Source organism: Staurois parvus, unplaced genomic scaffold (genome assembly GCF_062004578.1).
Source record: "Staurois parvus isolate SC_StPar_1 unplaced genomic scaffold, SC_StPar_1.0 ptg000312l, whole genome shotgun sequence".
Taxonomy (NCBI): Eukaryota; Metazoa; Chordata; class Amphibia; order Anura; family Ranidae; genus Staurois; species Staurois parvus.
Window position 1 is genome coordinate 2,297,341 of NW_028318108.1, and position 24,873 is coordinate 2,322,213.

Genomic DNA, 24,873 nt, shown 5'->3' on the forward strand with positions numbered 1-24,873 from the left:
AGTCTAAAGATCAAAGCTAAAAGTAACCTAGCCATTTAACAGCTTCAAGAACAGTTACATTCTCGGCATGACAGGAATGCTAGCAGTCACATTTGCTTGTGTTCTCAACCAAACTGTCAAACCATCAAATGGCTGGTCTCATAACTAACCACATGTGCAGCATCATGGCAGTTACTAATCAAACAGATGGCAGCTTCCTTGGCTGAAAGGAAAGTTCTGCTTTAACTGCTGCTCTGGGCTTCAACAAAATGGCAGCCACCAGCAAGAAGAAACTGGAACAATGCTGGAGACAACTTACAGCACTCACTAATTTTAGTAGCATAATTATTAATGTGGAATGCATGTTCCTTGCTAAAGTACATTTTTTAAAATCAATTGTAATGAGTAAAGCAAGATATTATAAAGTGCTGTGCTGCTCAAATAACAAAATAAATCATGTTCAATACTATACACAAAGTGCTGTAACCATAAAACCTCAAAAGGTGCAACATTTACATATTTACATGTACTGTTATGAGTAAACTTCTGCTGTAAATCAGCTGGTCTAGTTGCGCTTTAATATACATATATCTTAAAGTGAAACTAAACCCATTGGTTTAAAAAGTGTTACTAAACCCCGGACCCTGCATTCACTATATCTGGTCTCCCACAGTACACAGAACATGGAAATGCAATTATTTTATTAAATATAAACTGCTAAATACCTTTTCTCATAGCAGTTAGAGCAGTCTTGTGACTTCTATCAGTGTTCAGCAGAGCACTGGTTAAAGCTTGTAGGAGGAGTTTTCTTCTTGCTCTAGGAGGATGCAGAAACCCTGTCCCTCTTGCTGATCGTATACACTCTCCCAGGAGAAAAAAAAACACTCTAGCAATACACACCAAACTAAGCATGCCCCCGTGCCTCTGTTCTATCAGTTTTCATTCTGCTCTAGGAGGATGCAGGACCCCTGACCTCTGGAGAGTGCTGATTGGCCCTGTGCTGATCACATGCATTCTCCCAAGCAAAACAAAAACTCTCTAGCAATACAATCTAAACTGAGCATGTGCAGCTTGCCACCGAGCCTCTGTTCTATCAGGAGATATTTAGGAGACACTGGAAGAAGGAGAGGATCAGAGAAGACATGATCAAACAACCTTTTTACATAATGTGGAGGATTAACCCCTTAGGTTCCACAGTGAGTATAACAAGCATGCTTTACTGCATATAGAGGCTGATTTTACTGCTGGGGGTTTAGTAACACTTTAACTGTTCCCCGTGTGAGTTACATTCAAGGTTTGCCATGAATTATAACTGTCACAGGTGTTTGTGCTCTCAATGGAAGTGTCAAACCATGAAATGGCCGATGTCATAACTGATCACGTGTGCAGCATCATGGTGACTGCAGGTCAAACAGAAGGAAAGATGGCACCTTGCTTGGCTATAAAGGCTAGTGGGGGTTTAGTTCCTCTTTAAATTCCAGTGCCATGTACATGTGTACTTTGTTATTCCAATAAAATGTGTTATTAAAATTACATTATTAAAAAAGAATGCAACTGTGTGAATGTAACCTAAGAACATATGTGACTTCTTCACCACCAATATTGAAGTTGGAGCTCCCCTTCATGTTTATTTGTATTGATCAATACACCTTTGCTGGCATATATATTCTCTGCTGCTTCATCACAGATCAGGAGCAAGAGGATCCAAAGACCTACTTTAAATTGTTGACAACTATGCTCAGTAAAAAAAAAAAGATCAATAAAGTTTATTTGAAATAGGTGTCTAGGCTAGATTGAATGCGAGCTAAGTTTTCAGAGGGACATGATACGCTCTAAACTTTGTCTTCCCGTCAGAGGGAGGAGAAACCTTCAGTGTACAGGAACTGGTCTCCGGAAACATGGCCGCCATCGAGGACTGCGAATGCACAGACGTTAGGTAACGCAAAGTGCCCTACAACGCTGTGTGCTCGGCTGGCTGATAGGCAAAAATAAAGTTCGAGAACCGAAGAGTCTTGTTGCTGTTAGGTGTATGAAGCAGTTTCGGCGACATATCGGCGGGGAGTTGAGTCTGCCTCTTGTGTCTGTGTGTGCTCTAGGCGGGGCATTAGGTGGTGGCAGCGGCGCAGGCAGTGACGTCGCAGCTTGTTGTTGCTTGGCGCGGGGAAGATGGAGGCAGATTGTGGGGTGTCTGCTCAGCTGTTGAAGGAGTTCCTGTCCATCACAGGTAAGAGGGGGGCGGCCTGACCTCCAGCTATGTGCTGAGCAGATCTGGGGGGTACACATGTCACATGGAGTGCTCAGTGCCTGGGGCTGGCAGGGCTCATCATCAGACACTGTGCACACTGATAGACAGATTCGGGGCTCCTTGGGGGTGGCCTGTGTCCCCTTCAGGCACATTGCACACATTCAGGAAGGGGCGAGGCATTTAAAGCCCACAAATAGGACCCTTGCAGTAGCCCCCCCTCCCCTCTCCAATTGGTTGAGTATAACTAAAGGCAAGACGTGTTCTTTAAGCCTCAGACAGTGTGGAGGGATCCGAGCACCTGTCGGTTTTTATTGCCGTCTGTCTCCCCGATATGAAGATTCACATATTTGTCCTATTTAGTGTGATCATCAAAACAGAAATCCCACATTTTGTGTTGTCAAGACAACAGTAATAGAGGGGGAATCTTCCAATGGGGACTCTGGTGAAAACCTCACTTTGGAGGGATTTCTCACTTCCTGTTTTGGCTATGGGACAGAAAGTGAAGGCAAATCTCAACAGGACACCGAAAAAAAGAGGGGTTATAGCCCTCAAAGAGTATTAACTAAACAAAAAATCATACAAATTCCCCAAGTCCTAATGACAGTGGGCACTGAATAAAGTCTAAATGACGTGTAAAATAAGTCCATATAGCACTAGGGCAAGCTCAGGTAGCTGTAGCAGGCTCTGGGTAAACATAAAAAAAAAGGAAAAAAGCTTCTCTGAGTGCAGTATGGGGTACATTTATTGAAGAACACAATAAGAAACACTCACATGATGGAAGAGAAATGAAAGGCTTTGGCATGTGTAGTGAAAATGGAGGACAGGACGGCGTCCTTCATGTAATAGCCATAGTCAGCGCTGGGGGAGACTCTGGATGTTCACAAGAAGCCGGCTGGCATGTGTGAGTTTTAAAAGATGGCTTCCAGAGTTCACCCTGGAGTGCAACGTCTGCGCGATAATGCAGGGAAGTCCAGAATGCAATGCGATGCATTTCGGAGCATGCGCAAAGCCGATAAGAGGCAGAAGTGCGCTCCCTTCTCAAGCATAGGCTGGAAAGGAGGACGTGAATGTGTGTGTGTGTGTGTGTATATATATATATATATATATAAAAACATATGGGCAGTCCTGGGGTTATAGCCCTCCCCTACTCTATCCAAATGAAAAAAAAAGTTTGGCCTTCACTCAGCTCACCTCCTTTCTTTCATTTCTCTCTACCCCCCCCCCCACCCTCTCCCACAACTGAAAAATAACTCTCCTAAAGTAGCTCTAAAAGTAAACTTTTTTTCCATTTTGGATAGAGTAGGGATGGGTATAACCTCTGCCAGTTTGGTTTTTTGTTTTTGGCCAAAACAGGAAGTGAAAGGAATTAATAGGTGTTCTAATCCCTCTTCACTCTATCTAAAACTAAAAAATAAAAATGGTTTGCCTTTAGTTTTACTTCAAGTAGCTTTTCCAGGTTCTTGCAGCCAGACTCCCATTAAAAAGTTTAACATTTTGAAAGTTGGCCAGCTTGCTTACACAAAAATCCAGTAAGCATTCATTTGTGAGTTGTCTAAATGTTGTGTATTTGTGATCTAATTCCTGGAGGCGTACATGTTACATATTCAGGGTGTTTTCTGCTTATCAAACTAAGGGTTTATGCACACAGACTGTAATGAGCATCTTTTATGCCTAACCTAAGTTTCCTGGTACATTCCCACACCCCGGGATCCCATGTGCTGTTTACAGCCTGATATACAAATGAATGGTGGGTATACTCATGTAAATGCCAAGGCTTCTTTGTCACAGTATTTACCTGCTCAAGCTTCTCCTTCAGGAAATGCATCACACACACTAGTAAATGCTAATGCAATGAAGCTTTGGCATTTACAAGAATACAGTCATGGAAAGCCATTTACTTGTATGCAGTGCATAGTGTGGGGGTATTCACAGAGGCATAAAAAATGCCTATTGCTGTCCATATGCATGAACTATTTTGTTTAGTATTTAAGCTAGTGGTACACGGAAATGAAAATTCTGGACCGAAACCAAAAATTCAGGATGCACTTGACCGAAAACTGAAATTAAAATGGACAGTTTAAAAAGAAAAAAAATTCTATATACAGCTGTACCTCAGTTTACAAACGCCTTTGTCAATGTAATTTTTCGGTTTATGAATGAAAATGTATTGAAAATAATGCCTCGGTGTACAAGTGTATGAATTTTTTTTGCAATATGAAGTGTATGTTGGTGCCAATTTTTAAATGCAATTGACGGCTTTTTTTTTTTCTTCACTATAGCTCACAGAGCTGTCACTTTCCCCAGAGTTAAAGGAAGCTTTGTGTTTTTTAAGAAACTAAAAGGAAACATTGTTTCTTTTAACTTGAGGAAATAGACTAAAAATAAACTTTCTCTTTTATCTGGGGGGAAAGTGACAGCTGAATCTCTGAGCTATAGTGAAGAAAAAAAGAAGCGGTAATTACATTTAAAAAACGGCACCATAATACATTTAAAAAAAATGGCGTGGGGTCCCCCTTCCCATCCATACCAAGCCCTTCGGGTCTGGTATGGATTTTGAGGGGAACTCCCATGCCAAAATAAAAAAAAAAAAATGGTGTGGGGGTTCCCCCCAAAATCCATACCAGACCCTTATCCGAGCATGCAGCCCGGCAGGTTAGCCCCCCCCTCCTGAACCATACCAGGCCACATGCCCTCAAAGTGAGGACAAGGTGCTTTGGGGCAGGGGAGGCCTCTTCCCCACAAATCTGGCCGGTGGTTGTGGGGGTCTGTGGGCTGGGGGCTTATCGGAATGAGTATGGGGTACATGGTCCATGTACTCATTCACAAAAAACAAAAAGTGTAGTGTGAAAAAAGACAGAACACAGTCTTTGACAAGTCCTTTATTAAAAGAAAAAACTAAAAGAATGTCCCCCGCAGTAGATCCAACGTCAATCACGATTTCCACCGCCGACCCGAAAAAAAGAATTAAAAAAAAAAAAATGGCTTCGCTTCTGACGACGGCTTCCAGCCGTCTGCCTGCTCAGGTGGTTTGACAGTTATTAAATAGGTAAGGGGCGGGGCCATCCGGGGACATCACACATGTGACCCCACCCAATGTGACATCAATGATGCTGACAAGACGTGTGCTGATAGGAGGAGAGAACAGAATGACAGAGTTGAGCTCATCAATGTGCAGTTACTCCTTTCACTGTCCAGTCACAGGCTGGGGTGGGTTCATGATGACTTGGGCTCAGAGGAAGAGGGTTGAAGGATGCTGGCCTTTAGACTGAAGAAATCTAGTTTAAAATCTGGTTTTGTTATTTTATCTTTTATTTGACTATTTTTTTGGCTGTGTGGAGTTCTGCTTTTGAATGCAAAAATACATTTTTCTGGAGGTGAACTTTGAGGTAAGTGTCTGACGTCCTGTCCAGTAACACTAGAAAAAAAATACAATCAGTTGTAATTTGTTTATCCTATGATGGCTAGGTGACACACACTGGTAATGGTCACTCTATTGTTCTAGGCCCTGATAAGTGGGTTTTCTTTAGGTGAGTAGTGTGCTTACACTGCCTGCTTTAGAAATGCATGAAAACTGTACATAGAAACTGCAAGTGGAATAGTCCACACTGACCACTGAGATGAATGTTGGTTAGAAGGACACATCTGTTGTGTCTCTGTCTTCTCCAGCAGATACTTGGTCATGATGACATTAATAAGATGTTCTCTGCTTCAAGCTGCTTCTCCCCACCACCGCTCCAACTCTGGATGTTGGAGGCAAGTTGAGCTGTCCACTCTCACAGACTCTGTGCAGGAAATAACAACTGCCATACATTGGAAAGATCACCAATATTCACGTTTATTGTAAAAGACATCTACAGGCATTGCAATGACAGACTTGACCCTAGGACCTCCCCCTCTAGAAGGGACGATCCCAAGATGGGGCTGTCAATGCAATGCCTTTGGATGTCAGTGATCTCTCTATTATTCGAAGGTTCCTTTTTCCTGCATAGAAACTGTGTCATGTGCCATGTGTAGGTGGTACATTAGGGGAGGTTGTCTAAGTTGAACTGACTGGTGTATATATAATAAAACAATGCAAAAAGCAATAACCATATGCTAACTGCCATACGTTTAGTAAATCATTTATCTTTCTACACTCCCCTCGCCTTTCAGTCTCCTCGTGCTTTACTTACCTACTAAGTGACATATCAGCGTAGATGATCAAACTAAATCTTTCCAAAACTAAGCTCTTAGTATTCCCCCCAGCCCATGCTCCCTCCCCTGACTTCTCCATCAAGATCAATAATACAACCATCAGTCCCTCCCCTCATGCCAGGGTACTAGGTGTAATTCTAGACTCCCATCTGTCCTTTCAGCCCCAAATTCATTCACTGTCCAAATATTGTAGACTTCAGCTCTGCAACATCTCCAAGATTCACCCGTTCCTAACCACCGAAACCACTAAGAAATGTATTCATTCCCTGGTTATCTCTCGCTTTGACTTTTGTAACTTCCTCCTCATTGGCTTACTTAATCGCAGGCTATCCCCTCCTCAGTCTGTCATGAATGCTGCTGCCAGACTCATCCACCTTACTAACCGTTCCATATCTGCCATCCCTCTCTGCCAAATTCCTCCACTGGTTTCCCATTGCCCAATGAATAAAATTCAAAACATTAACAATAACATATAAAGCCATTTATAACTCAGCCCCAAATTACATCACCAATTTTATCTCCAAATATCACCCAAACTGTCCTCTCTGCTCCTCCCACGACCTGCTGTCTAGCTCATTTGTCTCCTCATCCCATGCTCATCAACAGGACTTCTCTAAAGCCTACCCCATCCTCTGGAACTCTCTACCCCAATCTATCCGACTACTGCCTACTCTGCCTCCTTTTAGGCAATCTCTGAAAACCTATCTCTTCAGAAAAGTCTATTCTGCCTTATGGAATCTTCTATTCCTCCTACCAGTCCATACCCTACAGTTATTACCTTTTGTACCACCAGCCCCTCCCTCCTAGATTGTAAGTTCCAAGGAGCAGGGCCCTCCTATCCCTCTTGTATTGAACTGTATTGTTGCTGTATTGTCTCCCGTTATATTGTAAAGCGCTGAGAAAACTGTTGGCGCTATATAAATCCTGTATAATAATAATCATCAAATTTCAGATTTTCAGTGTCACCTTATAATACTTTTTATAAATAATGTAAGTTCTTCAACTGCAGTCTTGTAAACTTGTATAACATGGAATTCACAATATTTTTTTTTACCATGCAGGAGCCAGTGAAAGTGTGGGCAAGCATATGTTAGAAGCATGCAATCACAATCTAGAAATGGCTGTCACTATGTTCTTGGATGGAGGTGGTGTTGTGGAGGAGCCAAGCACAAGTTCTGCAGGGGCATCCAGTGCCCGACCGCCTGCTGAGTAAGTTAAAAAAACCTGCCTTTTATGTTATGTGGTAGTGACACTTACTTTTACCCACTGTCATCTTTTACATTCAGCAGTGGTCTCCAAACTGCAGCCCATGAGCCGGATGTGGCCTTTTGCTTTCCTTTATCTGGCCCTTGGGGCACTGTGCCTCTATCTGATGCCAGCGAGGCATTATTCCTTCCACTGCCACGAACAGTGGGACATAATTGCATCTACTTGACAGCAATGATGGAGCAAAAGGGCGCTATCAATTCCAATGACACCAACAGGAGGGCATAATTTCTCCCACTAATGAACAAAAGAACACTATTCCTCCTACTGAGACCAACATAGGGGCACTATTCTTTCCATGGACATCAACGACTGGGCACTGTCTCCCACTGACCCAAAAAAATGGGGCACTATTCCTCCCACTAAAACCAGTGATAGGGCATGATTCATCCTACTGCTGACAATAGGCCTGTACATTTTTTTGCTCCTACTGACCACCAAGACTGAGGCATTGTTTACCCCCTATGGACGCTAGGGCATTTTCTTCTACATCAACAGAACAGCTCTTGTAAAATCTGAAATACAGTAAACTGGCCCAATGTTTAGAACGTTGGATGGCTTCTGACTTACAGGGAACAGTAACTTACATTGGATAAAAGCATGGAAGGTTTGCTTACGTGTCTCAGGCTGACAACCCTTACTAGCGTGCTCTGAATATGGTTAGAGTGCATGTAGAGGGGCCCCATCCACTTCAATAAGTTGTACTTATCAGGTGCTATGCCCACCAAAAGCAATGGGGTGTAATATCTTCTGTGGCATGTGTACACCCCCAGCTGCTGCCTCTGCAACTAAAGGGGAGTGGTGAAAATGTATCTCAACCGCTAGTGTGAACAAGCTCTTAGAGTTCAGGTGCAGAGAGGGGTGACATAAGGGTTAGTTTAAATTTAAGGGTCAAAGGGGGAGATTTACTAAAACTGGCGCACTCAGAATCTGGTGTGGCTGTGCATGGTAGCCAATCAACTTCTAACTTCAGCTTGTTCAATTAAGCTTTGGCAATAAAACCTGAAAGCTTATTGGTTTCTATGCAGAGCTGCACCAGATTTTTCACTCTCCAATTTTAGTAAATAACCCCCATAGTGTGCAGGCAGTGACACTTTTTTTAGCACTAAGAAATCTTCCCTATGGCAGTTTGGTAAATAAAGCCCATGTTTTTCAAAGGAAACTGTTAAGGTTTGGTGGGGAGATAAAATGCTTAGAGTAAATAGACGCACACAATACACAAAACTAAAGCGGTTTGGGATTACCAGACCTGGTAAAATATGTTTATGCTGCCCCACTGGCACAACTGATTCATTTCAACTCACGGCGACCACTTTCACAATGGATGGGGTTGGAGTCCTCTTCCATCTCGACGAAACAAATCAGCCATTTGATGTGGTTGAGGGCGCGGGATAGACCGACCATACTCTGTCCAACGTTATCGGTTTCCCTCAGCCTCTGGGATAGACTGGCAGCCCAACATAATTTTAAATCCCCACACACACCCCTGTCACCACTACTAGGTAACGCCAGTTTCATCCCGGGTCTTAATCTATGCACTTTTGACTGGTGGACAAATAAAGGACTTCTCCGTATTGCGGATCTATGTGACCATAAGGGGGCTCTGACAAAACAATACTTAATGAATCAATACCAGTTCCCATCCACAGAAATGTTCCGCTACAGTATCTCACGGAAGTGAGTACACCCCTCACATTTTTGTAAATATTTTATTATATCTTTATGTGACAACACTGAAGAAATGACTCTTTCCTACAATGTAAAGTAGTGAGTGTACAGCTTGTATAACAGTGTAAATTTGATGTCCTCTCAAAATAACTCAACACACAGCTATTAATGTCTAAACCACTGGCAACAAAAGTGAGTACACCCCTAAGTGAAAATGTCCAAATTGGGCCCAATTAGCCATTTCTTCAGTGTTGTCACATGAAAAGATAAAATATTTACAAAAATGTGAGGGGTGTACTCACTCTAGGAGATACTGTATATTCAAATAGCTTATTTCATAGCGACACAAAGGCGCAATGGAGATCTGACTGCTTTCACGCTAATGGAACATGTATGTAAGAATTATGATAAGCAGAGAGGATTCATATCTAAAATCTATGTCCTGTTATATTCCGACGACTCTAAATTGCCTTACATGGACAGATGTGAGCGAGATCTGGGTGAGCAGATGGATGAGGATGAGTGGAGTAAACTTGCTCAATATGCTTCTCAGTCGCTCATCAACACATCGTTGATAGAAGCAAATTATAAGGTCCTCCTGAGATGGTACATGGTACCTGTGCGGATGGCGTCCTGTGTTCCGCATGCCTCACCTGCTTTCACGGCTGTGGCCAAACAGGGACAGTGCTCCATGTTTGGTGGTTGTGTCCGAAAGTCCGGTTGTTTTTGATACGCACATGCAACTTTATCTATTCTTTCACCCAGATGAATCTCAGAAAAAGCCCTCAGCAGGCCCTACTGGGTAAGTGGAAGGGGCATTGATACTTGTGCTACGGTTGAAAACATTGCTTTTTACAACAGAATTTCCATTGCGCGGTCTTGCAAGTCTCCTGTGATTCCGTTCTACCCTTTTGAAGGCTAAACTGACATGGATCATGATGAGTGAACGCCTATCGCCGATCCTTCAAGAAAGGATGGCCCTTTTTGAAAAGATTTGAGACCTGTGGATCAGATATCTGTCGAGCTCTCCGTGACTTGGGACTATCTACCTGCCCGAGAGATGATGGGGGCGTACCTCCACCCCCCCCCCCCCTTCTTTTTTATTTTTTGTCTTCTCTCTCTTGTTCTACTCCCGTTTCTTTATTTTCTACTTTTTTTTTGGGCCTTTATGCATGGTCAGGTTATCGCTGTGCCTTCACCTATTCCTGTTACACTGGAATGTGTCAATCCTCATTGTTGGAAATGCTATATGTGTTTTTTTGTTTTGTTTTTTTTTACTTTCTTTTCCTCTCTTCCTCCTGTGTATTGCAGGGAGGTGTTTGTATTTTATTGAAAATTAATAAAAACCTATTGCAAGAGCCCATGCTTTTGAAGTCAGCACTTTTGATTGGCTGAGGTGTGGGCCATCACTGTATTGTGACATGTTCAGACTAGAAATAAATGTGCTGGGCTGGGAAACCAGCTGCCAAAGTTTGCACAGTTGACTGGGTTTAAAGAGATTATGGGAGAATTACAATGGAAACCCCATTTGTATGTATCTGAATAGATTTTGTAGTTTGTCTTTTGAGCACCCTAATTTTTTCAAATAGTTCACTGGTTTTTGTTTTTTACTGTTTTGTGGTGTTCTGTTATGTTCAGTGCCATGTATGTTCCTTCTTAAAGGATAAGTTTACCTTTCATAACATGGTACATGGTACACCCATATTCAGGGTGTAACGTGTTACAAAAGTACCGGCCCCTGCTCCCCGTTTTGGACAGCTAGCAGGGAATCTTCTCCCCCCATCCCCCTCCTAACTGTCACAATTTTTTTTTTAAAATGTGGCTGTGCGTGGCTCCGCCTGCCCGGACACGTAACTTATTCACAATATTTTGTGAATGGGAAAATTACAATTTCCAACTGCCTTTGCTGTTCTCAATGAACTGCCACTGTGCTGTGGTAGTTCATTGATTCTAACTGTCTGACTGTATCTGCCTGCTTGTACAAGGTACGAGCACACAGAAGCACTGACAGTTCTGCAGCAGATCGCTGGTGCAATGCTTTCCAAAACAAAGCATAGTAAATGCACATTTTTTTACTGGCAAAAAAAATTGCGCATTGTAAAAATTTTTATTTAAAGGTGAACTTATCCTTTAATCACTTCCACGCTGCCTTATATCAGAAATACTGCTACAGGGTGGCACGGGTGCGCAAAATCACGTGTATATATACGTGATTTCGCAGTTTCGGGTAGGGGGCCCTCCGCCATTCGTGGCCTGTCAATCATCAGGTCCCGGCCAGTGATTCCCCACTGGCACCCTGCGATCTCCGAGGATTTCCAACGGGGGAGAGACCTGTATGTAAACAATACAGATCTCTCCCTTGTCAACTACTGCACACTGCTTTGTATGGCTCTGCATAGCAGAGCCATACAAAGCAGTATGCTTACAGTGGAAAACACACACACAGCACACAGTTAACTCTTTGATCGCCCCACATTTAACCCCTTTCTGCCCAGTGCCATTAGTACAGTGCCAGTGCTTTTTATTAGCACTGATCACTGCATTGGTGTCACTGGGGATGTCCGTGACACCAAGTTAGTTCTCCCCAGTGTCAGAATGCCCACCAGAGTCCCGCAGTTCAGCTATAAGTTACTGATTGCTGCCATTACTAGTAAAAATAAAATTCCAGTATATTCAGTATATTCATTTGTAAACGCTATAACTTTCATGTAAACCAGTTAATTTACATGTATTGGGATTTTTTTTTTTTAGCAAAAACATGTTGCAGAATACATTTTAGCCTACATTTGTGATGAAATTTGATTTATTTAAATTTTTTTTACTGGACATGTTTAATAGCAAAAAGTCAAAAATATTGTTGTTTTTTTTTTTTTTTTTCTCATAATTGTTGGTCTTTTTTTGTTTATAGCGCAAAAAATAAAAACCACACAGGCGATCAAATACCACAGAAAGAAAAATCTATTTGTGGGGAAAAAAAGGACGTAAATTTGATTTGGGTGCAGCGTTGCATAACTACGCAATTGTCAGCTAAAGTAATGCAGCGCTGTATCGCAAAAAATGGCCTGGTCAGGAAGGGGGGTAAATCCTCTGGAGGCCAAGTGATTAAACCATCCTTTAAGGGCTTGTTCACACTTGACTAATTTCTGTTGCTTCCAAAATTCCCCTATAGCGTGAGACAGGCATTAATGAGCTTTAAAGTATGGGCATTCTGCAAGCGTAAAACCGCTCCCCAAACGCCCTATGCGAGGTTTTGAGGCATTTTATAGGCATTTACAAGCGTTAAACCGCACTAAAAACGCCTATAATAAACCTAATGGTATTAACGCTCCGCAAACGCCTGCCAGGTGTTTGAGGAGCGTCACCATAGTCTTGAATGGGAGGCGTTGAAGGATTTCATCTCCTCCTGACTCAACATGAGGCATCAATTTTGATGCAATGCTAAGGCTTCATGTTTTTCTAATGTGAACAGCACTGTGTGCTGCCCACAGTATCATTACCATGGGCATATGAGGAGCGTTAAAAACGCCCCGCAAATGCCTGCTTACAAAACCAATGTGAACTAAGCCTATCGGTTAACACTGTAGCCTTGACTAATGTCCAGCTTAAACGTAATATATCCTATTCTGGGATGGACTGAATGTTTTCATTTCACCAATAATGATACTAAGTTGAAGAATGGATCTGTCGGTTGTAGCATTGTCATGCGTTAGCCTGAATCTGTACACCATGTGTAAAAGTAATTACATTTAAAATACCATTATACATTAATTGCGTTTTTCTCATTCCATTAGAGATGATGTGCGCGCACCAATTCCACAGAAACAAGAAATCCTTGTGGAGCCTGAAATATTTGGCGGTAAGAGTCTTGCATGTTGTGAAGTGTAACCTGGTAAAATGTCTCTAGGGTGCAGGCACTAATCTGTTTACATGGTGTAAAAGGACTGGATCAGTAGGACAAGTATTGTCATGTTTACAAAAGATGGTTGTTTATGTCAGAGCCTTGCATGCTGCTTCTGAGCAGATGAATATATTCACTCTTAAAATCTGCAACCTGACATAAAGCTCTGTACTTAATACAGTATGCTGAATTCACAAACCTAGTATATGAAGAGAAGGATACTTATTTCCATAAACTGACCATTGTTTTCAGCTGAGCCCAGTGAGATTTGAAAATTACAGTCACATTGCTAAATTGGAGAGCCTTATCCTTGTGTTTAAAGCTCTGTAAATTGAGCCTTCTTGTATCAAAGGTTTGGCCAGAAGTACTTCCATAATAAAGCTGAATTCCATGAAAAAATATTTTTGTGTTGTGCTCTGTATAAAATGTTACTGCTAATTATGACAATCTTGGTCCTGGATCCTTGCTGTGTGCTTTTAAACTCATAGTTTCACAGACAGAATGTACAGGCAGAGCTAGTCTTTTAGTGCCATGGGGATAAAGAGCTGCCATAGTGAAGGATCCTGTCATTCACTTTCCTTTTCCTCTCCCTTCTTCCATTTAGAAATCACCTTGTATTCTGTAAAAAGAATAAAAGACACTTTGTGAATACTGGTAAAGAAACATCATACACTTACCATGATTGGCTGTCATGGCTGTCATAATGGTCAGGAAGCACATTGACTGGCTCCTGATTGAGTCGTGTATGTCATGTGGCAGTCATTGACAGTGGGGTCTTGGAAATAGTACCGCCCATAGGTGCATGCTCCTAGTTCTTGGCTGAAATGTAAAAAACCCCAATTCCAAAAAAATTTTGATTCTGTGCAAAATATGCATTAATATAGTGTATTGGTTTGCAAATCTCATAAACCCATATTTTATTCACAATAGAAAGCTTATCAAATGTTTAAAGAAAAAAATAAGGACATTTTAAAATTGATGGCAGCAACATGTCTCAAAAAAGTTTATTTTCAGCGGCAAAATATACAGTAAAAAAAAAAAAAAGATACTGCGCCAGTGAGGCTTAACATATGTTATATTACAGCAGGTCAGCTGTGCAACCTCACAACACCCCTTTCCTCTCTCTAATCACAAGCTCATCACCAATTTAATCTCTATCCCCGTACTGTGTATATAGCACCAACAGTTTGCTCAGCACTTTACAATATAACGGGAGACAATACAGCAACAATACAGTTCAATACAAGAGGGTTAGGAGGACCCTGCTCCTTGGAGCTTACAATCTAAGAGGGAGGGCTAGTGGTACAAAAGTTAATAACTGACACACAGGAGGTGTAGTTGGAGAAGAGAAGGGGTCCAAGGACAGAACTTTGAGGGACCCCTACAGAAAGAGGAAGTGGAGAGGAGGAGACCGAGTTATAGGTAACGCTGAAGGAGCGCTGCGATAGGTAGGAGGAGAACCAGGAGAGAGCAGAGTCTCGGCGGCCAAGAGAGTGGAATTTTATGAGGAGGAGGGGATGGTCAACAGTATCAAAAGCTGCAGAGAGGTCAAGTAGTAAGAGTATGGGGTATTGGCCATTGGTTTTATCATTTAATCATTAGTGAGTTTTAGTAGGGCAGTTTCAGTAGAGTGTAGTGAGCAAAAGCCAGACTGTAAAGGGTCAAGAAGGTTGTTGTCAGTGAGGTAGGAGCTCAGGCGATGGTAGACTAAGCGTTCTAAGAGTTTAGAGGTATAACTCTGCAAATTACATCACCAATCTTGTCTCCAAATATCACTCAAACTGTACTCTCTGCTCTTTGCACGATCTCCTGCTCTCTAGCTCTCTTGTCTCCTCCCCCCCATGCTTGTCTCCAGGACTTCTCCAGAGCTTCTCCCCCATCCTCTGGAACTCTCTACCACAATTTATCAGACTATCGCCTACTCTGCTCACTTTTAGGTGATCTCTGAAAACCTATCTCTTCTGGGAAGCCTATCCTGCCTTCAGCTAATAATGGAATCTTCTATTCCTTCTACCAATCCATCTCCCACAGTTATTACCTTTTTGTACCACCAGCTCCTTCCTCTTAGATTGTAAGCTCCAAGGAGCTGGGCCCTCCTTTCCCTCTTGTATTGAACTGTATTGTTGCTGTATTGTCTTCCGTTATATTGTAAAGCGCTGAGCAAACTGTTGACACTATGTAAATCCTGTATAATAATAATAAGGTCAGAAATAGGAATGACAAGTAATCTAAGAAACATAATAGGTTACTCCACAAAAGGTGGTAATCCGTAAAGCAGATAGCAAATCGGTATCAAGTGAGAAAGAGCTACGTATGTAAATTTGCCAACTACAGGATGTGTTCAATTAAGCTTTGACAAAAAACCTGAAAGCTGATTGGTTTCTATGCAGAGAAGTACCAGATTTTGCACTCTCCAGATTTGGTGAATCAACCCCAGAGTGTCTCAGAAGTAAAGATGGGCAAAGGTTCATCAATCTGTGAAAAGCTGCATCTAAAAATTGTCAAACAATCTGAGAACTGCAAATAGTATTGTAGTTATCCCTACATATGTTTTAATTCACATTGCCTGTTTAACTCACAAAGGTATTTTCAAGGTAATGCTTTTTGTTCTGCATTTTCACAGCAACAGTTTCAGCCATTATGCTATAAAAAGTTCTGATGTTACTTACTGGTACTCTGCTCTGACCCTGAGGCACCCTTTTAAGGGGATAAAATCAATGCTTTTCAATAAATGTATTTTCTTCTTGATTATCAACATCTGAACAGGACACCAAGCCTTTATAATTTCATTTTTGCTTTAAATCAGCTCCTAAAAGGCGAAGACCAGCACGTTCAATATTTGACGGCTTCCGGGATTTCCAGACTGAGACCAGTAAGTAACTGCTTATGATTATCACAGATATTTGTGTGCTATCTTTTTAGGCGCTGGGGTGTAACGTAGAGCTCTTTGAGTTAGAAGGATTCATTTTTTCATTAAAGAAAAAAAATGTTAAATTGCATTTTGCTGATAAAAGTTAGGTTTTGAGTGAAATGAATTTTTCTTTACAGCTGACTTCCTGTCATCTGGAATTATAAATGTTACAAGAAATATTAACTTTAATCAGTGCTTGTATTCATGTTCTGTTTATTTTACTGGAATCTACAATATATAATAGAATACATTATTAATAATTAAGTCATTAAAATATTATATTGATCTTTCCACAATTTCTTATTGGCTGTAGGCATATGGCTGCTTTATATGTCAGTAAGGGACCTGTGATGGACAGCAGACACTTGCTGGGATATCGATCCCTGACTCCATGCATTCAGTTCTGTAAACCATTAAGTCAGCCACACACACAACTTGCAGAAGACGTTTAGCAGCAGGGACTTGCTCCGTCTGCTACTATAGCTGGTTATTTATGCAAGTGGAGTCCTTTCTTAGAGTTACCTGAAATTCAGTGATATCCTTCTGAATGAGAGCAACAGCTACACATACAGGAATATTTGCATGGTTTTACAGGTGACTAGTATATATTATATATATAAGTGTTTTGAACATAAAGACTTACATTTTCCAGCTTCCTTTGCAAATAGAGGAAAAGGTTCTATTTGACAGACTTCTAGGACATTTACTCCTTACAATCAGCACTGTAGGTTGAAATGATTTGATCCATCATCAAAGCCAGTCAGATAAACTAGTTCTTACTCTTAATGTTTTTAAAGGGTTAGTTCACCTACTCAAAAAATCTGTAAAGTTACATAACACCAGAACCCCCCCCCCCCCTCCCAGTCCTTGATGTACTTACCTCCTGCATCCTGAACTGTCAGGGCTCCTGCAAACCGCACTAATGGTCCAGAGATTTAAATCCCTGCTGCTTTCACTCCTCTCCGTCCACCGCTGCCTGGAAGGACCAGATGGCTTCTAATTGGTGAGCTCCGTCACATGGACTGCAGGAGGTAAGTACAGCTGGGACTGAGGGTGAGGTCCAGTGTTAGGTCACCCCTACAGACTTTCTGTAAAGATTGTAATTGTGTAGTTGTTTGATTTTGGTAATAAATTCACTGCCTTGTCAATCCTTTTGAACATTTCTAGCTATATTCGAATAGCCATTAAAAAATGTTGAAATATATTCCCAAAATGGTTTAGTTTTGATACGTTTCTAATGGCTTTAAGTAGGTTGTTTGCTTTATTCTTACTATGCATTTACACATTATTGCACTATTTTTACAGTGGCATTGATTGCACTCACTGTAGGTGTAACAGCTTTTATATTCTCTGATCATATTAATGTGTCTGTTTTACATTGGGGCATTGCAGTTCGGCAGGAGCAGGAGCTGCGGAATGGAGGAGTGGTGGATAAAAAGTTAACTACATTGGCTGACCTTTTCCGACCGCCTATAGATCTTATGCATAAAGGCAGTTTTGAGACGGTATGTCCATGGTTTGTATTATGGGAGGATCTGGTTGTCCTTTGAAATTCTCCAAATGTGTCTCTCTCTATGGGGTGGTTCAGATGTGGCTTTTGGATTGCACCACAAAGCTGGAGTTTACTGCTATCTCTGGCTGCTGTTGCTGTGTTTGAAATATTACTAGAAGGTCATCTCTAATAAGCTTTCCATTTTCAGGCAGGTGATGATAGCAAGTTATGTGGAACCCTGTCTGTACTTTTTTGCAGTGAAGGAGGCTGTGAGGTGGTACTGGCTAGCAGAAAAAATTTTAAATATTTGAATACCTTCTGAAACTGGTAAATAGATGTATCTTAAATGAGCTTTTATAAAATGCCCTCAGCAACCACTCATACTCCATTTTATGATACCTATTTCTTTTGGCTAAATAAGCTAGTGACCAGGCAAAGTAACTGGCACATTTTTGGAGGAGTTGACTGAAAGCATTCATTCACACTGGCATTTTTTTGTGTTTTTACATAGAGGGCGAAGTGCACAGACAATAGAAGCTATGTTTTTTCAAATTGACCTGTTCTTACTAAATGGTTTGTTTGAAGCTAGGATCACACTTTTGCATTGCGTTCCCACACTATGCACTGTACCTGTAATGGGTTACATTGGGGAAAAATGGTCACGAGCAGTTTTGACTATGTTGGGCTTGTGTCGGCACCCTATTCATAATGAATTGGCTGTCTTTAATCAGCGCATGTTACAATTCAATATAACACACTTTGAAGGATAAGTTCACCTTTGGAACATGTTACATGTGCCACCCATTTTTAGGCTGAAACATGTAACATGTTCGCATAACCTCAGCCTTGCCCGCTGCCACCTCCCTCTGACAGTACGGGGAAAACAGCATGGCCGTGCGGAGCTCCTCCCACATGGCAGTGTCACTCATTCATAGTGTTCTGTGAATGAGTGCCTACAAGTCCAGATAGCCCTAGCAGCTGTGGGCTTGTAGTTTTCAATGAACTACCACAGTGCTGTGGAGCGCCGTGGTAGTTCATTTAAGTTTCCTGTCAGTATAGCTGCTTGTTCGTACATCCCGTACAGCAAGCAGATATTCTGACAGGTCTGCAGGAGACATGCATGGCATTAGCTATCTACTGATCGCTGGTGCAATGCTTTACAGGCTCCTTTGGACAATAATAATTATTTCTCCCTTTTTTTTTTTTTTTTTTCCCCTGCAAAAAAAATGTACATTTATTATTTTTGTCCAAAAGGTGAACTTATCCCTAAGGTGTGTGCATTTGCATACTGCACAGGTGTGATCCCTGCTATAAGATCTTATACCATGCTGTCCTTTACAGGCATTCTGAATTCTGAGCGTTAATGGGAGTAAAGATAAATACTTGTCAAATACACACATTGTACGCACTTTTTTTTTTTTTAATTTTCATACTCTGGAAACTCACTAATCTGAGCATTACATTTTAGATGTCGGTAAAAAAAAAATCTATATAAAATGAATGTATTACACAGAAAACACATTACATCGCAGAAAAGTTGATCTGCAGATTGATAGTACTCCAACACTGTCAATGGTCCCAGCAGCCTGATCCATTACTATGATAGTCCTGTGCAAACTTTGGCTCATTAATATGGCCTCTTTAAGGCTTCTAATATTTTGCAAACACCTGTGATATTTTAGATGGTGAATTGGTCACTGTGTTTTAGTTTGCCTTGTAGTTAAATTACTTCTTCCGTTTAGATATTTTTGGGGAAACACCAGTTTAACTGGCCTCAGGGCAACTGTATAAGCCTGCAAAATAATCATTCTATAAGAAGCATGTTTTTTTCCTCAGCACAGTTTTTAAAAAGGGGCAGAATAGATCTTTAAATAAATAAAAAAAAAAAAAAAAACACCTCCCATGTAAGCTGCTATTCTCTGATGTGGGCTTCATGTGAAGTCAGTAGAACTGAACCTGTTCATTGTCATTGCAAGTTTTGTCTTTGCTGTGGAACTAGTTCATATCCCATCAGTAAGTCAATTCTATCCTTCCATTTTAAATTTGCCACAAAAGTAATACATACTTTAAAGTAAATTATATTATCACGTAATTGACATTACAGCTTATGGGCAGATTCCACAAAGTATCCCCAAGTGCCTTTTTCACTAATGAATTCTTCTTCTGTGCACCTAGCGATCCCCTGGTCTTGCACACAAGCTGAACTTCTAAATTGACCTCAGCTTCAACTTGGAGTTCTGCAGCACCCTGAGGTCTAAGTTTAGCTTGTGTCCAAGTTAGGGGCTCCCCTGGTGCACACAGGAGGAGTTCAATAATTATAAAGGACCTGCTTCTGTGACAGTCAGGAGACCCCAGTAGGTCCCATTAAAAGCTATACTCTGCTAGAATGCATAAGTCATTGAATCTGATCTATCACAGATTGGTTATAATATTACTAGGCCTCTAAAAAGATTTTGGTGGTGTTCTCCAAGTATGAGAAATAACCTCATACTCCGCTTCAGATCAACACTATCCAACTTTTTTTTTTCACACCGTATCATGATCATTCACTTGCATTGATTGTGATTTACCAAGAGTTCTCCTTTAATCATATGTTGCTTAAAGTCTAGACTACTGGTTAGTTATTGCAGGGGACAGGGTCACAGTGGTGTTCCTAGAATTGTTTGTTGACATAGTGAGTGATGAGCCAGATAGGCAGAGCCCAAGTACGATTTCTGTAAAAATGAGATCTAAAACTGGTAGGGAGGCTTTGTACTTCCTTTTAAGGAGTGCTGAATTAGAATAAAAACATGATAATAGCATAGGCAGTTTTGCTATTACACATGTTATTTTCTAATTTCAGAACACCTTAAAAGGAGAAATAATAAATCTAGAAGAGGAAATCCAGAGGTGACCCATTAACTCAAGTGGCGGAACTCTTTTCTGGAAGTCACAGTCAACTGTAAACTCTGAAAATTGTGAGTTGAGCTTATGTCCAAATATCTGTTCGTGAAGGGGACCAAAACACTATGCTGCATCTAATCCTTTAACACACACCCCATCCCTGCTGTCCTATAATCTGAAGTTGATATTATAGCTGAGTAATACATGCGCTGAAGTTTTCCAAGCCCTTTTCTTAGTACCTTGGCTCATCCTCCACTGTCCCATACATTCTAATCATTTTCCTGTTTTCAGAGCTTAGCATTAGTGAATACCATTGTCTTTGCTTGATCATGTTGAGGTATGATTCATTATTACTCTGATGGCTTACTCTGGATCAGTTGTGTCCAACTTAAAAGGGCTGAAGGGTCACATGTTTCCACAAGTTGAGTGAAGAGGTGCATCTAAAGTAATACAAATATGTTTGTGTTTGCTTTTTTTCTCCAGGTCAAGCATGTCTTTTTTGCTGATATTTTCTTACAAAAATGATTTTATTTACTAATATATATATATATATATATATATATATATATATATATATATATATATATATATTTAATTATAACCTAATGTTACTGGGTTTACCACTTCTACCAATGGATTTTGACAGTCACTAGATGCGTGAAGTTGTAATACTGTTCCCCCTTTGGTCTGAGGCACCTGCTCCCTCATCCCACTTCTTTCCAGTCACTTTCTTGCTAGCACCTATTTAATATGAGCTGCTTGTTTAAAGTATTTCACACTTTCTGATTCAGTTATAGGTTAAGCAGTTGTAAGCCATGTCTTTTTTTTTTTTTTATTCTAAAATAAATTAGATGTTCTACTTGCCTGTACTGTGCAATAGTTTTGCCCAAGCAGCCCTGAACTTTGTCTTCTGGGGTCACTTTCTGGCACTCTCCACTCCTACCTTCTCTAAGTGCCTCCATAGCATGTTACTTGCTACGAGGGCAGTAGTGCAGGTGCACTCCCAAGCAGTGCGTCCATAGACACACACAGCACAGCTCAGTCCTGCCCCACCCCCCACACTCCCTCCTCACAAGATTTGATTGACAGTAGCAAGAACCAGTGGCTCCCACTGCTCTCAACCAAGCCTATGAGAGAGGCGAGAGGGGAGAAGAGATGTTGCAGATGGGATAATACTGAATCGAGAATGGATTCAGATAAGTGTTTAAGGAGGGGGAGCTGGATATGGACCTACTTTTTTTTTTTTTTTTTACCTTAATGCAGAGAGTGCATGTATAGGTTAGGTTAATATATCATATATTTAATGTATAGTTGCTATATTTTTTGTTTATAACCTACAGGCTAAGGAATGTGGACAGCTAAAGAACAAATGGCTCATGATTAACATACAGAATGTGCAGGACTTTGCCTGCCAGTGCCTGAATCGGGATATATGGAGTAATGACTCTGTAAAGTCTATAATACGTGAACATTTCATCTTCTGGCAGGTAGATTATCTTCCACGATTATGTTTTATATATATTGTTTCTGTTTCAATGTTTTTGAGTTTCAAATGAAAGTACAATACCATATTATTATAAATTTCAGTGCATTCTCAATCAGCATTTTATAGACCAATGCCAAAAGCATAGCTTTCAGACCAGCATAAAACAGGCTGCAGTCAACAGAGAATAAAAGTCAATTTTTGAGGTTTGCATATGATATCATCACATTTCCTAAGTGTTCAAGTTAGGTAACTTATACGTAAGACATACATTTGGGAACTTCTTGCTGATTATACAGAACTTCACATCTAGGAGAACATGACCAGCATGTGTAGCACAGTATATGGGATGGCCAGCAAGAAAAGGGTAAAGAATGAAGTGGCTATTGGACAGGAAGGAAAAGGAGAGATAAGGAATAAAATAGGTTCTGCTTCACACACATATAAATGGTTATGAAAATTGTTCAAGCTCCAGGACGATTACTGGGGAAGGTCACCTGTCCCAACCCTCGAAGGCTAGCCCTATCCATCCTTGGGTGGTGTAGCGGTATCCAGGGTTCCCAGATTCATAAAAATGACTTTTTTTTTGTCCACTAAGAGACTAGACAAATGCTTGTTAACCCTTTTTATATTTTTTTTTAACAGAGTATTTGGGATATGGCGAGTGGTTGATGAACACAATATTGCACCACATCCTTTTACAAATATGTGTAATTAAAGCAAGGTTATGTGATTTCATAGGTGCACAGCAATAACTAGAAAATATTTTTCTAAAATTTAAAAAATTTATTGATATCATTAAAATTCCATTTAAAGTAAAACAAATTACACCAAACTTCACAATCACAAGACACTTGACTGCTTATTGCGGTGTACAGATGATACTTCCCAACATATTTTGCCCGACTTGGGCTTCTTCAGAGGAAAAAAAGATGTCCGCAATACAGTCTAGAATTATATTAAAAAAAATACAAAATTAATCAAAAACTTATACACAAAATATTCAAATATATATCAATATACCGTATTTTGTGCTCCATAAGGTGCACCGGACCATAAGACGTACCTAGTTTTTAGAGGAGGAAAACATTAATAAATGTACTGCAGACATAGTACAGGAAATTACCAGAGACTGCGGATGCATTACTGGAGATGACTAGAGACTGCGGACATAGTACAGGAGATGACCAGAGACTGCGGACATAGTACAGGAGATGACCAGAGACTGCGGACATAGTACAGGAGATGACCAGAGACTGCGGACGTACTACAGGAGATGACCAGAGACTGCGGACGTACTACAGGACATGACCAGAGACTGCGGACGTACTACAGCAGATGACCAGAGACTGCGGACATAGTACAGGAGATGATGACCAGAGACTGCGGACATAGTACAGGAGATGATGACCAGAGACTGCGGACATAGTACAGGAGATGATGACCAGAGACTGCGGACATAGTACAGGAGATGATGACCAGAGACTGCGGACATAGTACAGGAGATGATGACCAGAGACTGCGGACATAGTACAGGAGATGATGACCAGAGACTGCGGACATAGTACAGGAGATGATGACCAGAGACTGCGGACATAGTACAGGAGATGATGACCAGAGACTGCGGACATGGTACAGGAGATGATGACCAGAGACTGCGGACATGGTACAGGAGATGATGACCAGAGACTGCGGACATAGTACAGGAGATGATGACCAGAGACTGCGGACATAGTACAGGAGATGATGACCAGAGACTGCGGACATAGTACAGGAGATGATGACCAGAGACTGCGGACATAGTACAGGAGATGACCAGAGACTGCGGACATAGTACAGGAGATGATGACCAGAGACTGCGGACATAGTACAGGAGATGATGACCAGAGACTGCGGACATAGTACAGGAGATGATGACCAGAGACTGCGGACATAGTTCAGGAGATGATGACCAGAGACTGCGGACATAGTACGGGAGATGATGACCAGAGACTGCGGACATAGTACAGGAGATGATGACCAGAGACTGCGGACATAGTACAGGAGATGATGACCAGAGATTGCGGACATAGTACTGGAGATGATGACCAGAGACTGCGGACATAGTACAGGAGATGATGACCAGAGACTGCGGACATAGTACAGGAGATGATGACCAGAGACTGCGGACATAGTACAGGAGATGATGACCAGAGACTGCGGACATAGTTCAGGAGATGATGACCAGAGACTGCGGACATAGTTCAGGAGATGATGACCAGAGACTGCGGACATAGTACGGGAGATGATGACCAGAGACTGCGGACATAGTACGGGAGATGATGACCAGAGACTGCGGACATAGTACGGGAGATGATGACCAGAGACTGCGGACATAGTACAGGAGATGATGACCAGAGACTGCGGACATAGTACAGGAGATGATGTCCAGAGTCTGCGGACATAGTACAGGAGATGATGTCCAGAGTCTGCAGACATAGTACAGGGGAGTTTGCATTGAAGTCATTTGGGGGGGGGGGGGGGTTTGCATTGAAGCTAATGGGCCGCAATCTTGCATTGAAGTCAGATATTACTATTGGCACTTTTTTTTTTTTTTTTTGTTCTGTTCTGTATCAGCAAACCACTGATAACCCTATTTTCTGCAGTTATTATATCAGTGCATCACTAGTGTTAAGCTACTCATTCGAATGTTTGTTTTAAGGATGTTCCTTTTATATTCTGATTGTTAGTGGGGTCAAATTTATGTTTTTGTTTTTGACCCCAGTGATGAGAAAATGCAAAGGAGCAGGGTGAAAAATTTTAATTGAACGAACAAATTTCGAACAGTGAAAGTGTCCATTCACTCTCACTCACA

At 41.2% G+C, this 24,873-nt stretch overlaps 1 protein-coding gene across 2 annotated transcripts in view; it reads left to right on the top strand.

Moving 5' to 3' along the window:
• The first annotated feature begins 2,079 nt into the window (after positions 1–2,079).
• Positions 2,080–24,873, top strand: part of UBXN7 (UBX domain protein 7) — a 31,690-nt gene continuing 8,896 nt past the window's right edge. The window contains exons 1-6 of one of the 2 annotated variants that reach the window (XM_089683527.1): positions 2,080–2,203; positions 7,480–7,627; positions 13,144–13,208; positions 16,057–16,122; positions 17,554–17,666; positions 21,877–22,023. In XM_089683527.1, coding sequence (XP_089539653.1) covers positions 2,146–2,203; positions 7,480–7,627; positions 13,144–13,208; positions 16,057–16,122; positions 17,554–17,666; positions 21,877–22,023 — 597 coding nt within the window. In that variant the 5' untranslated portion in view covers positions 2,080–2,145. The remainder of the gene's footprint in view (positions 2,204–7,479; positions 7,628–13,143; positions 13,209–16,056; positions 16,123–17,553; positions 17,667–21,876; positions 22,024–24,873) is intronic. The other variant, XM_089683528.1, reaches the window with a different exon arrangement.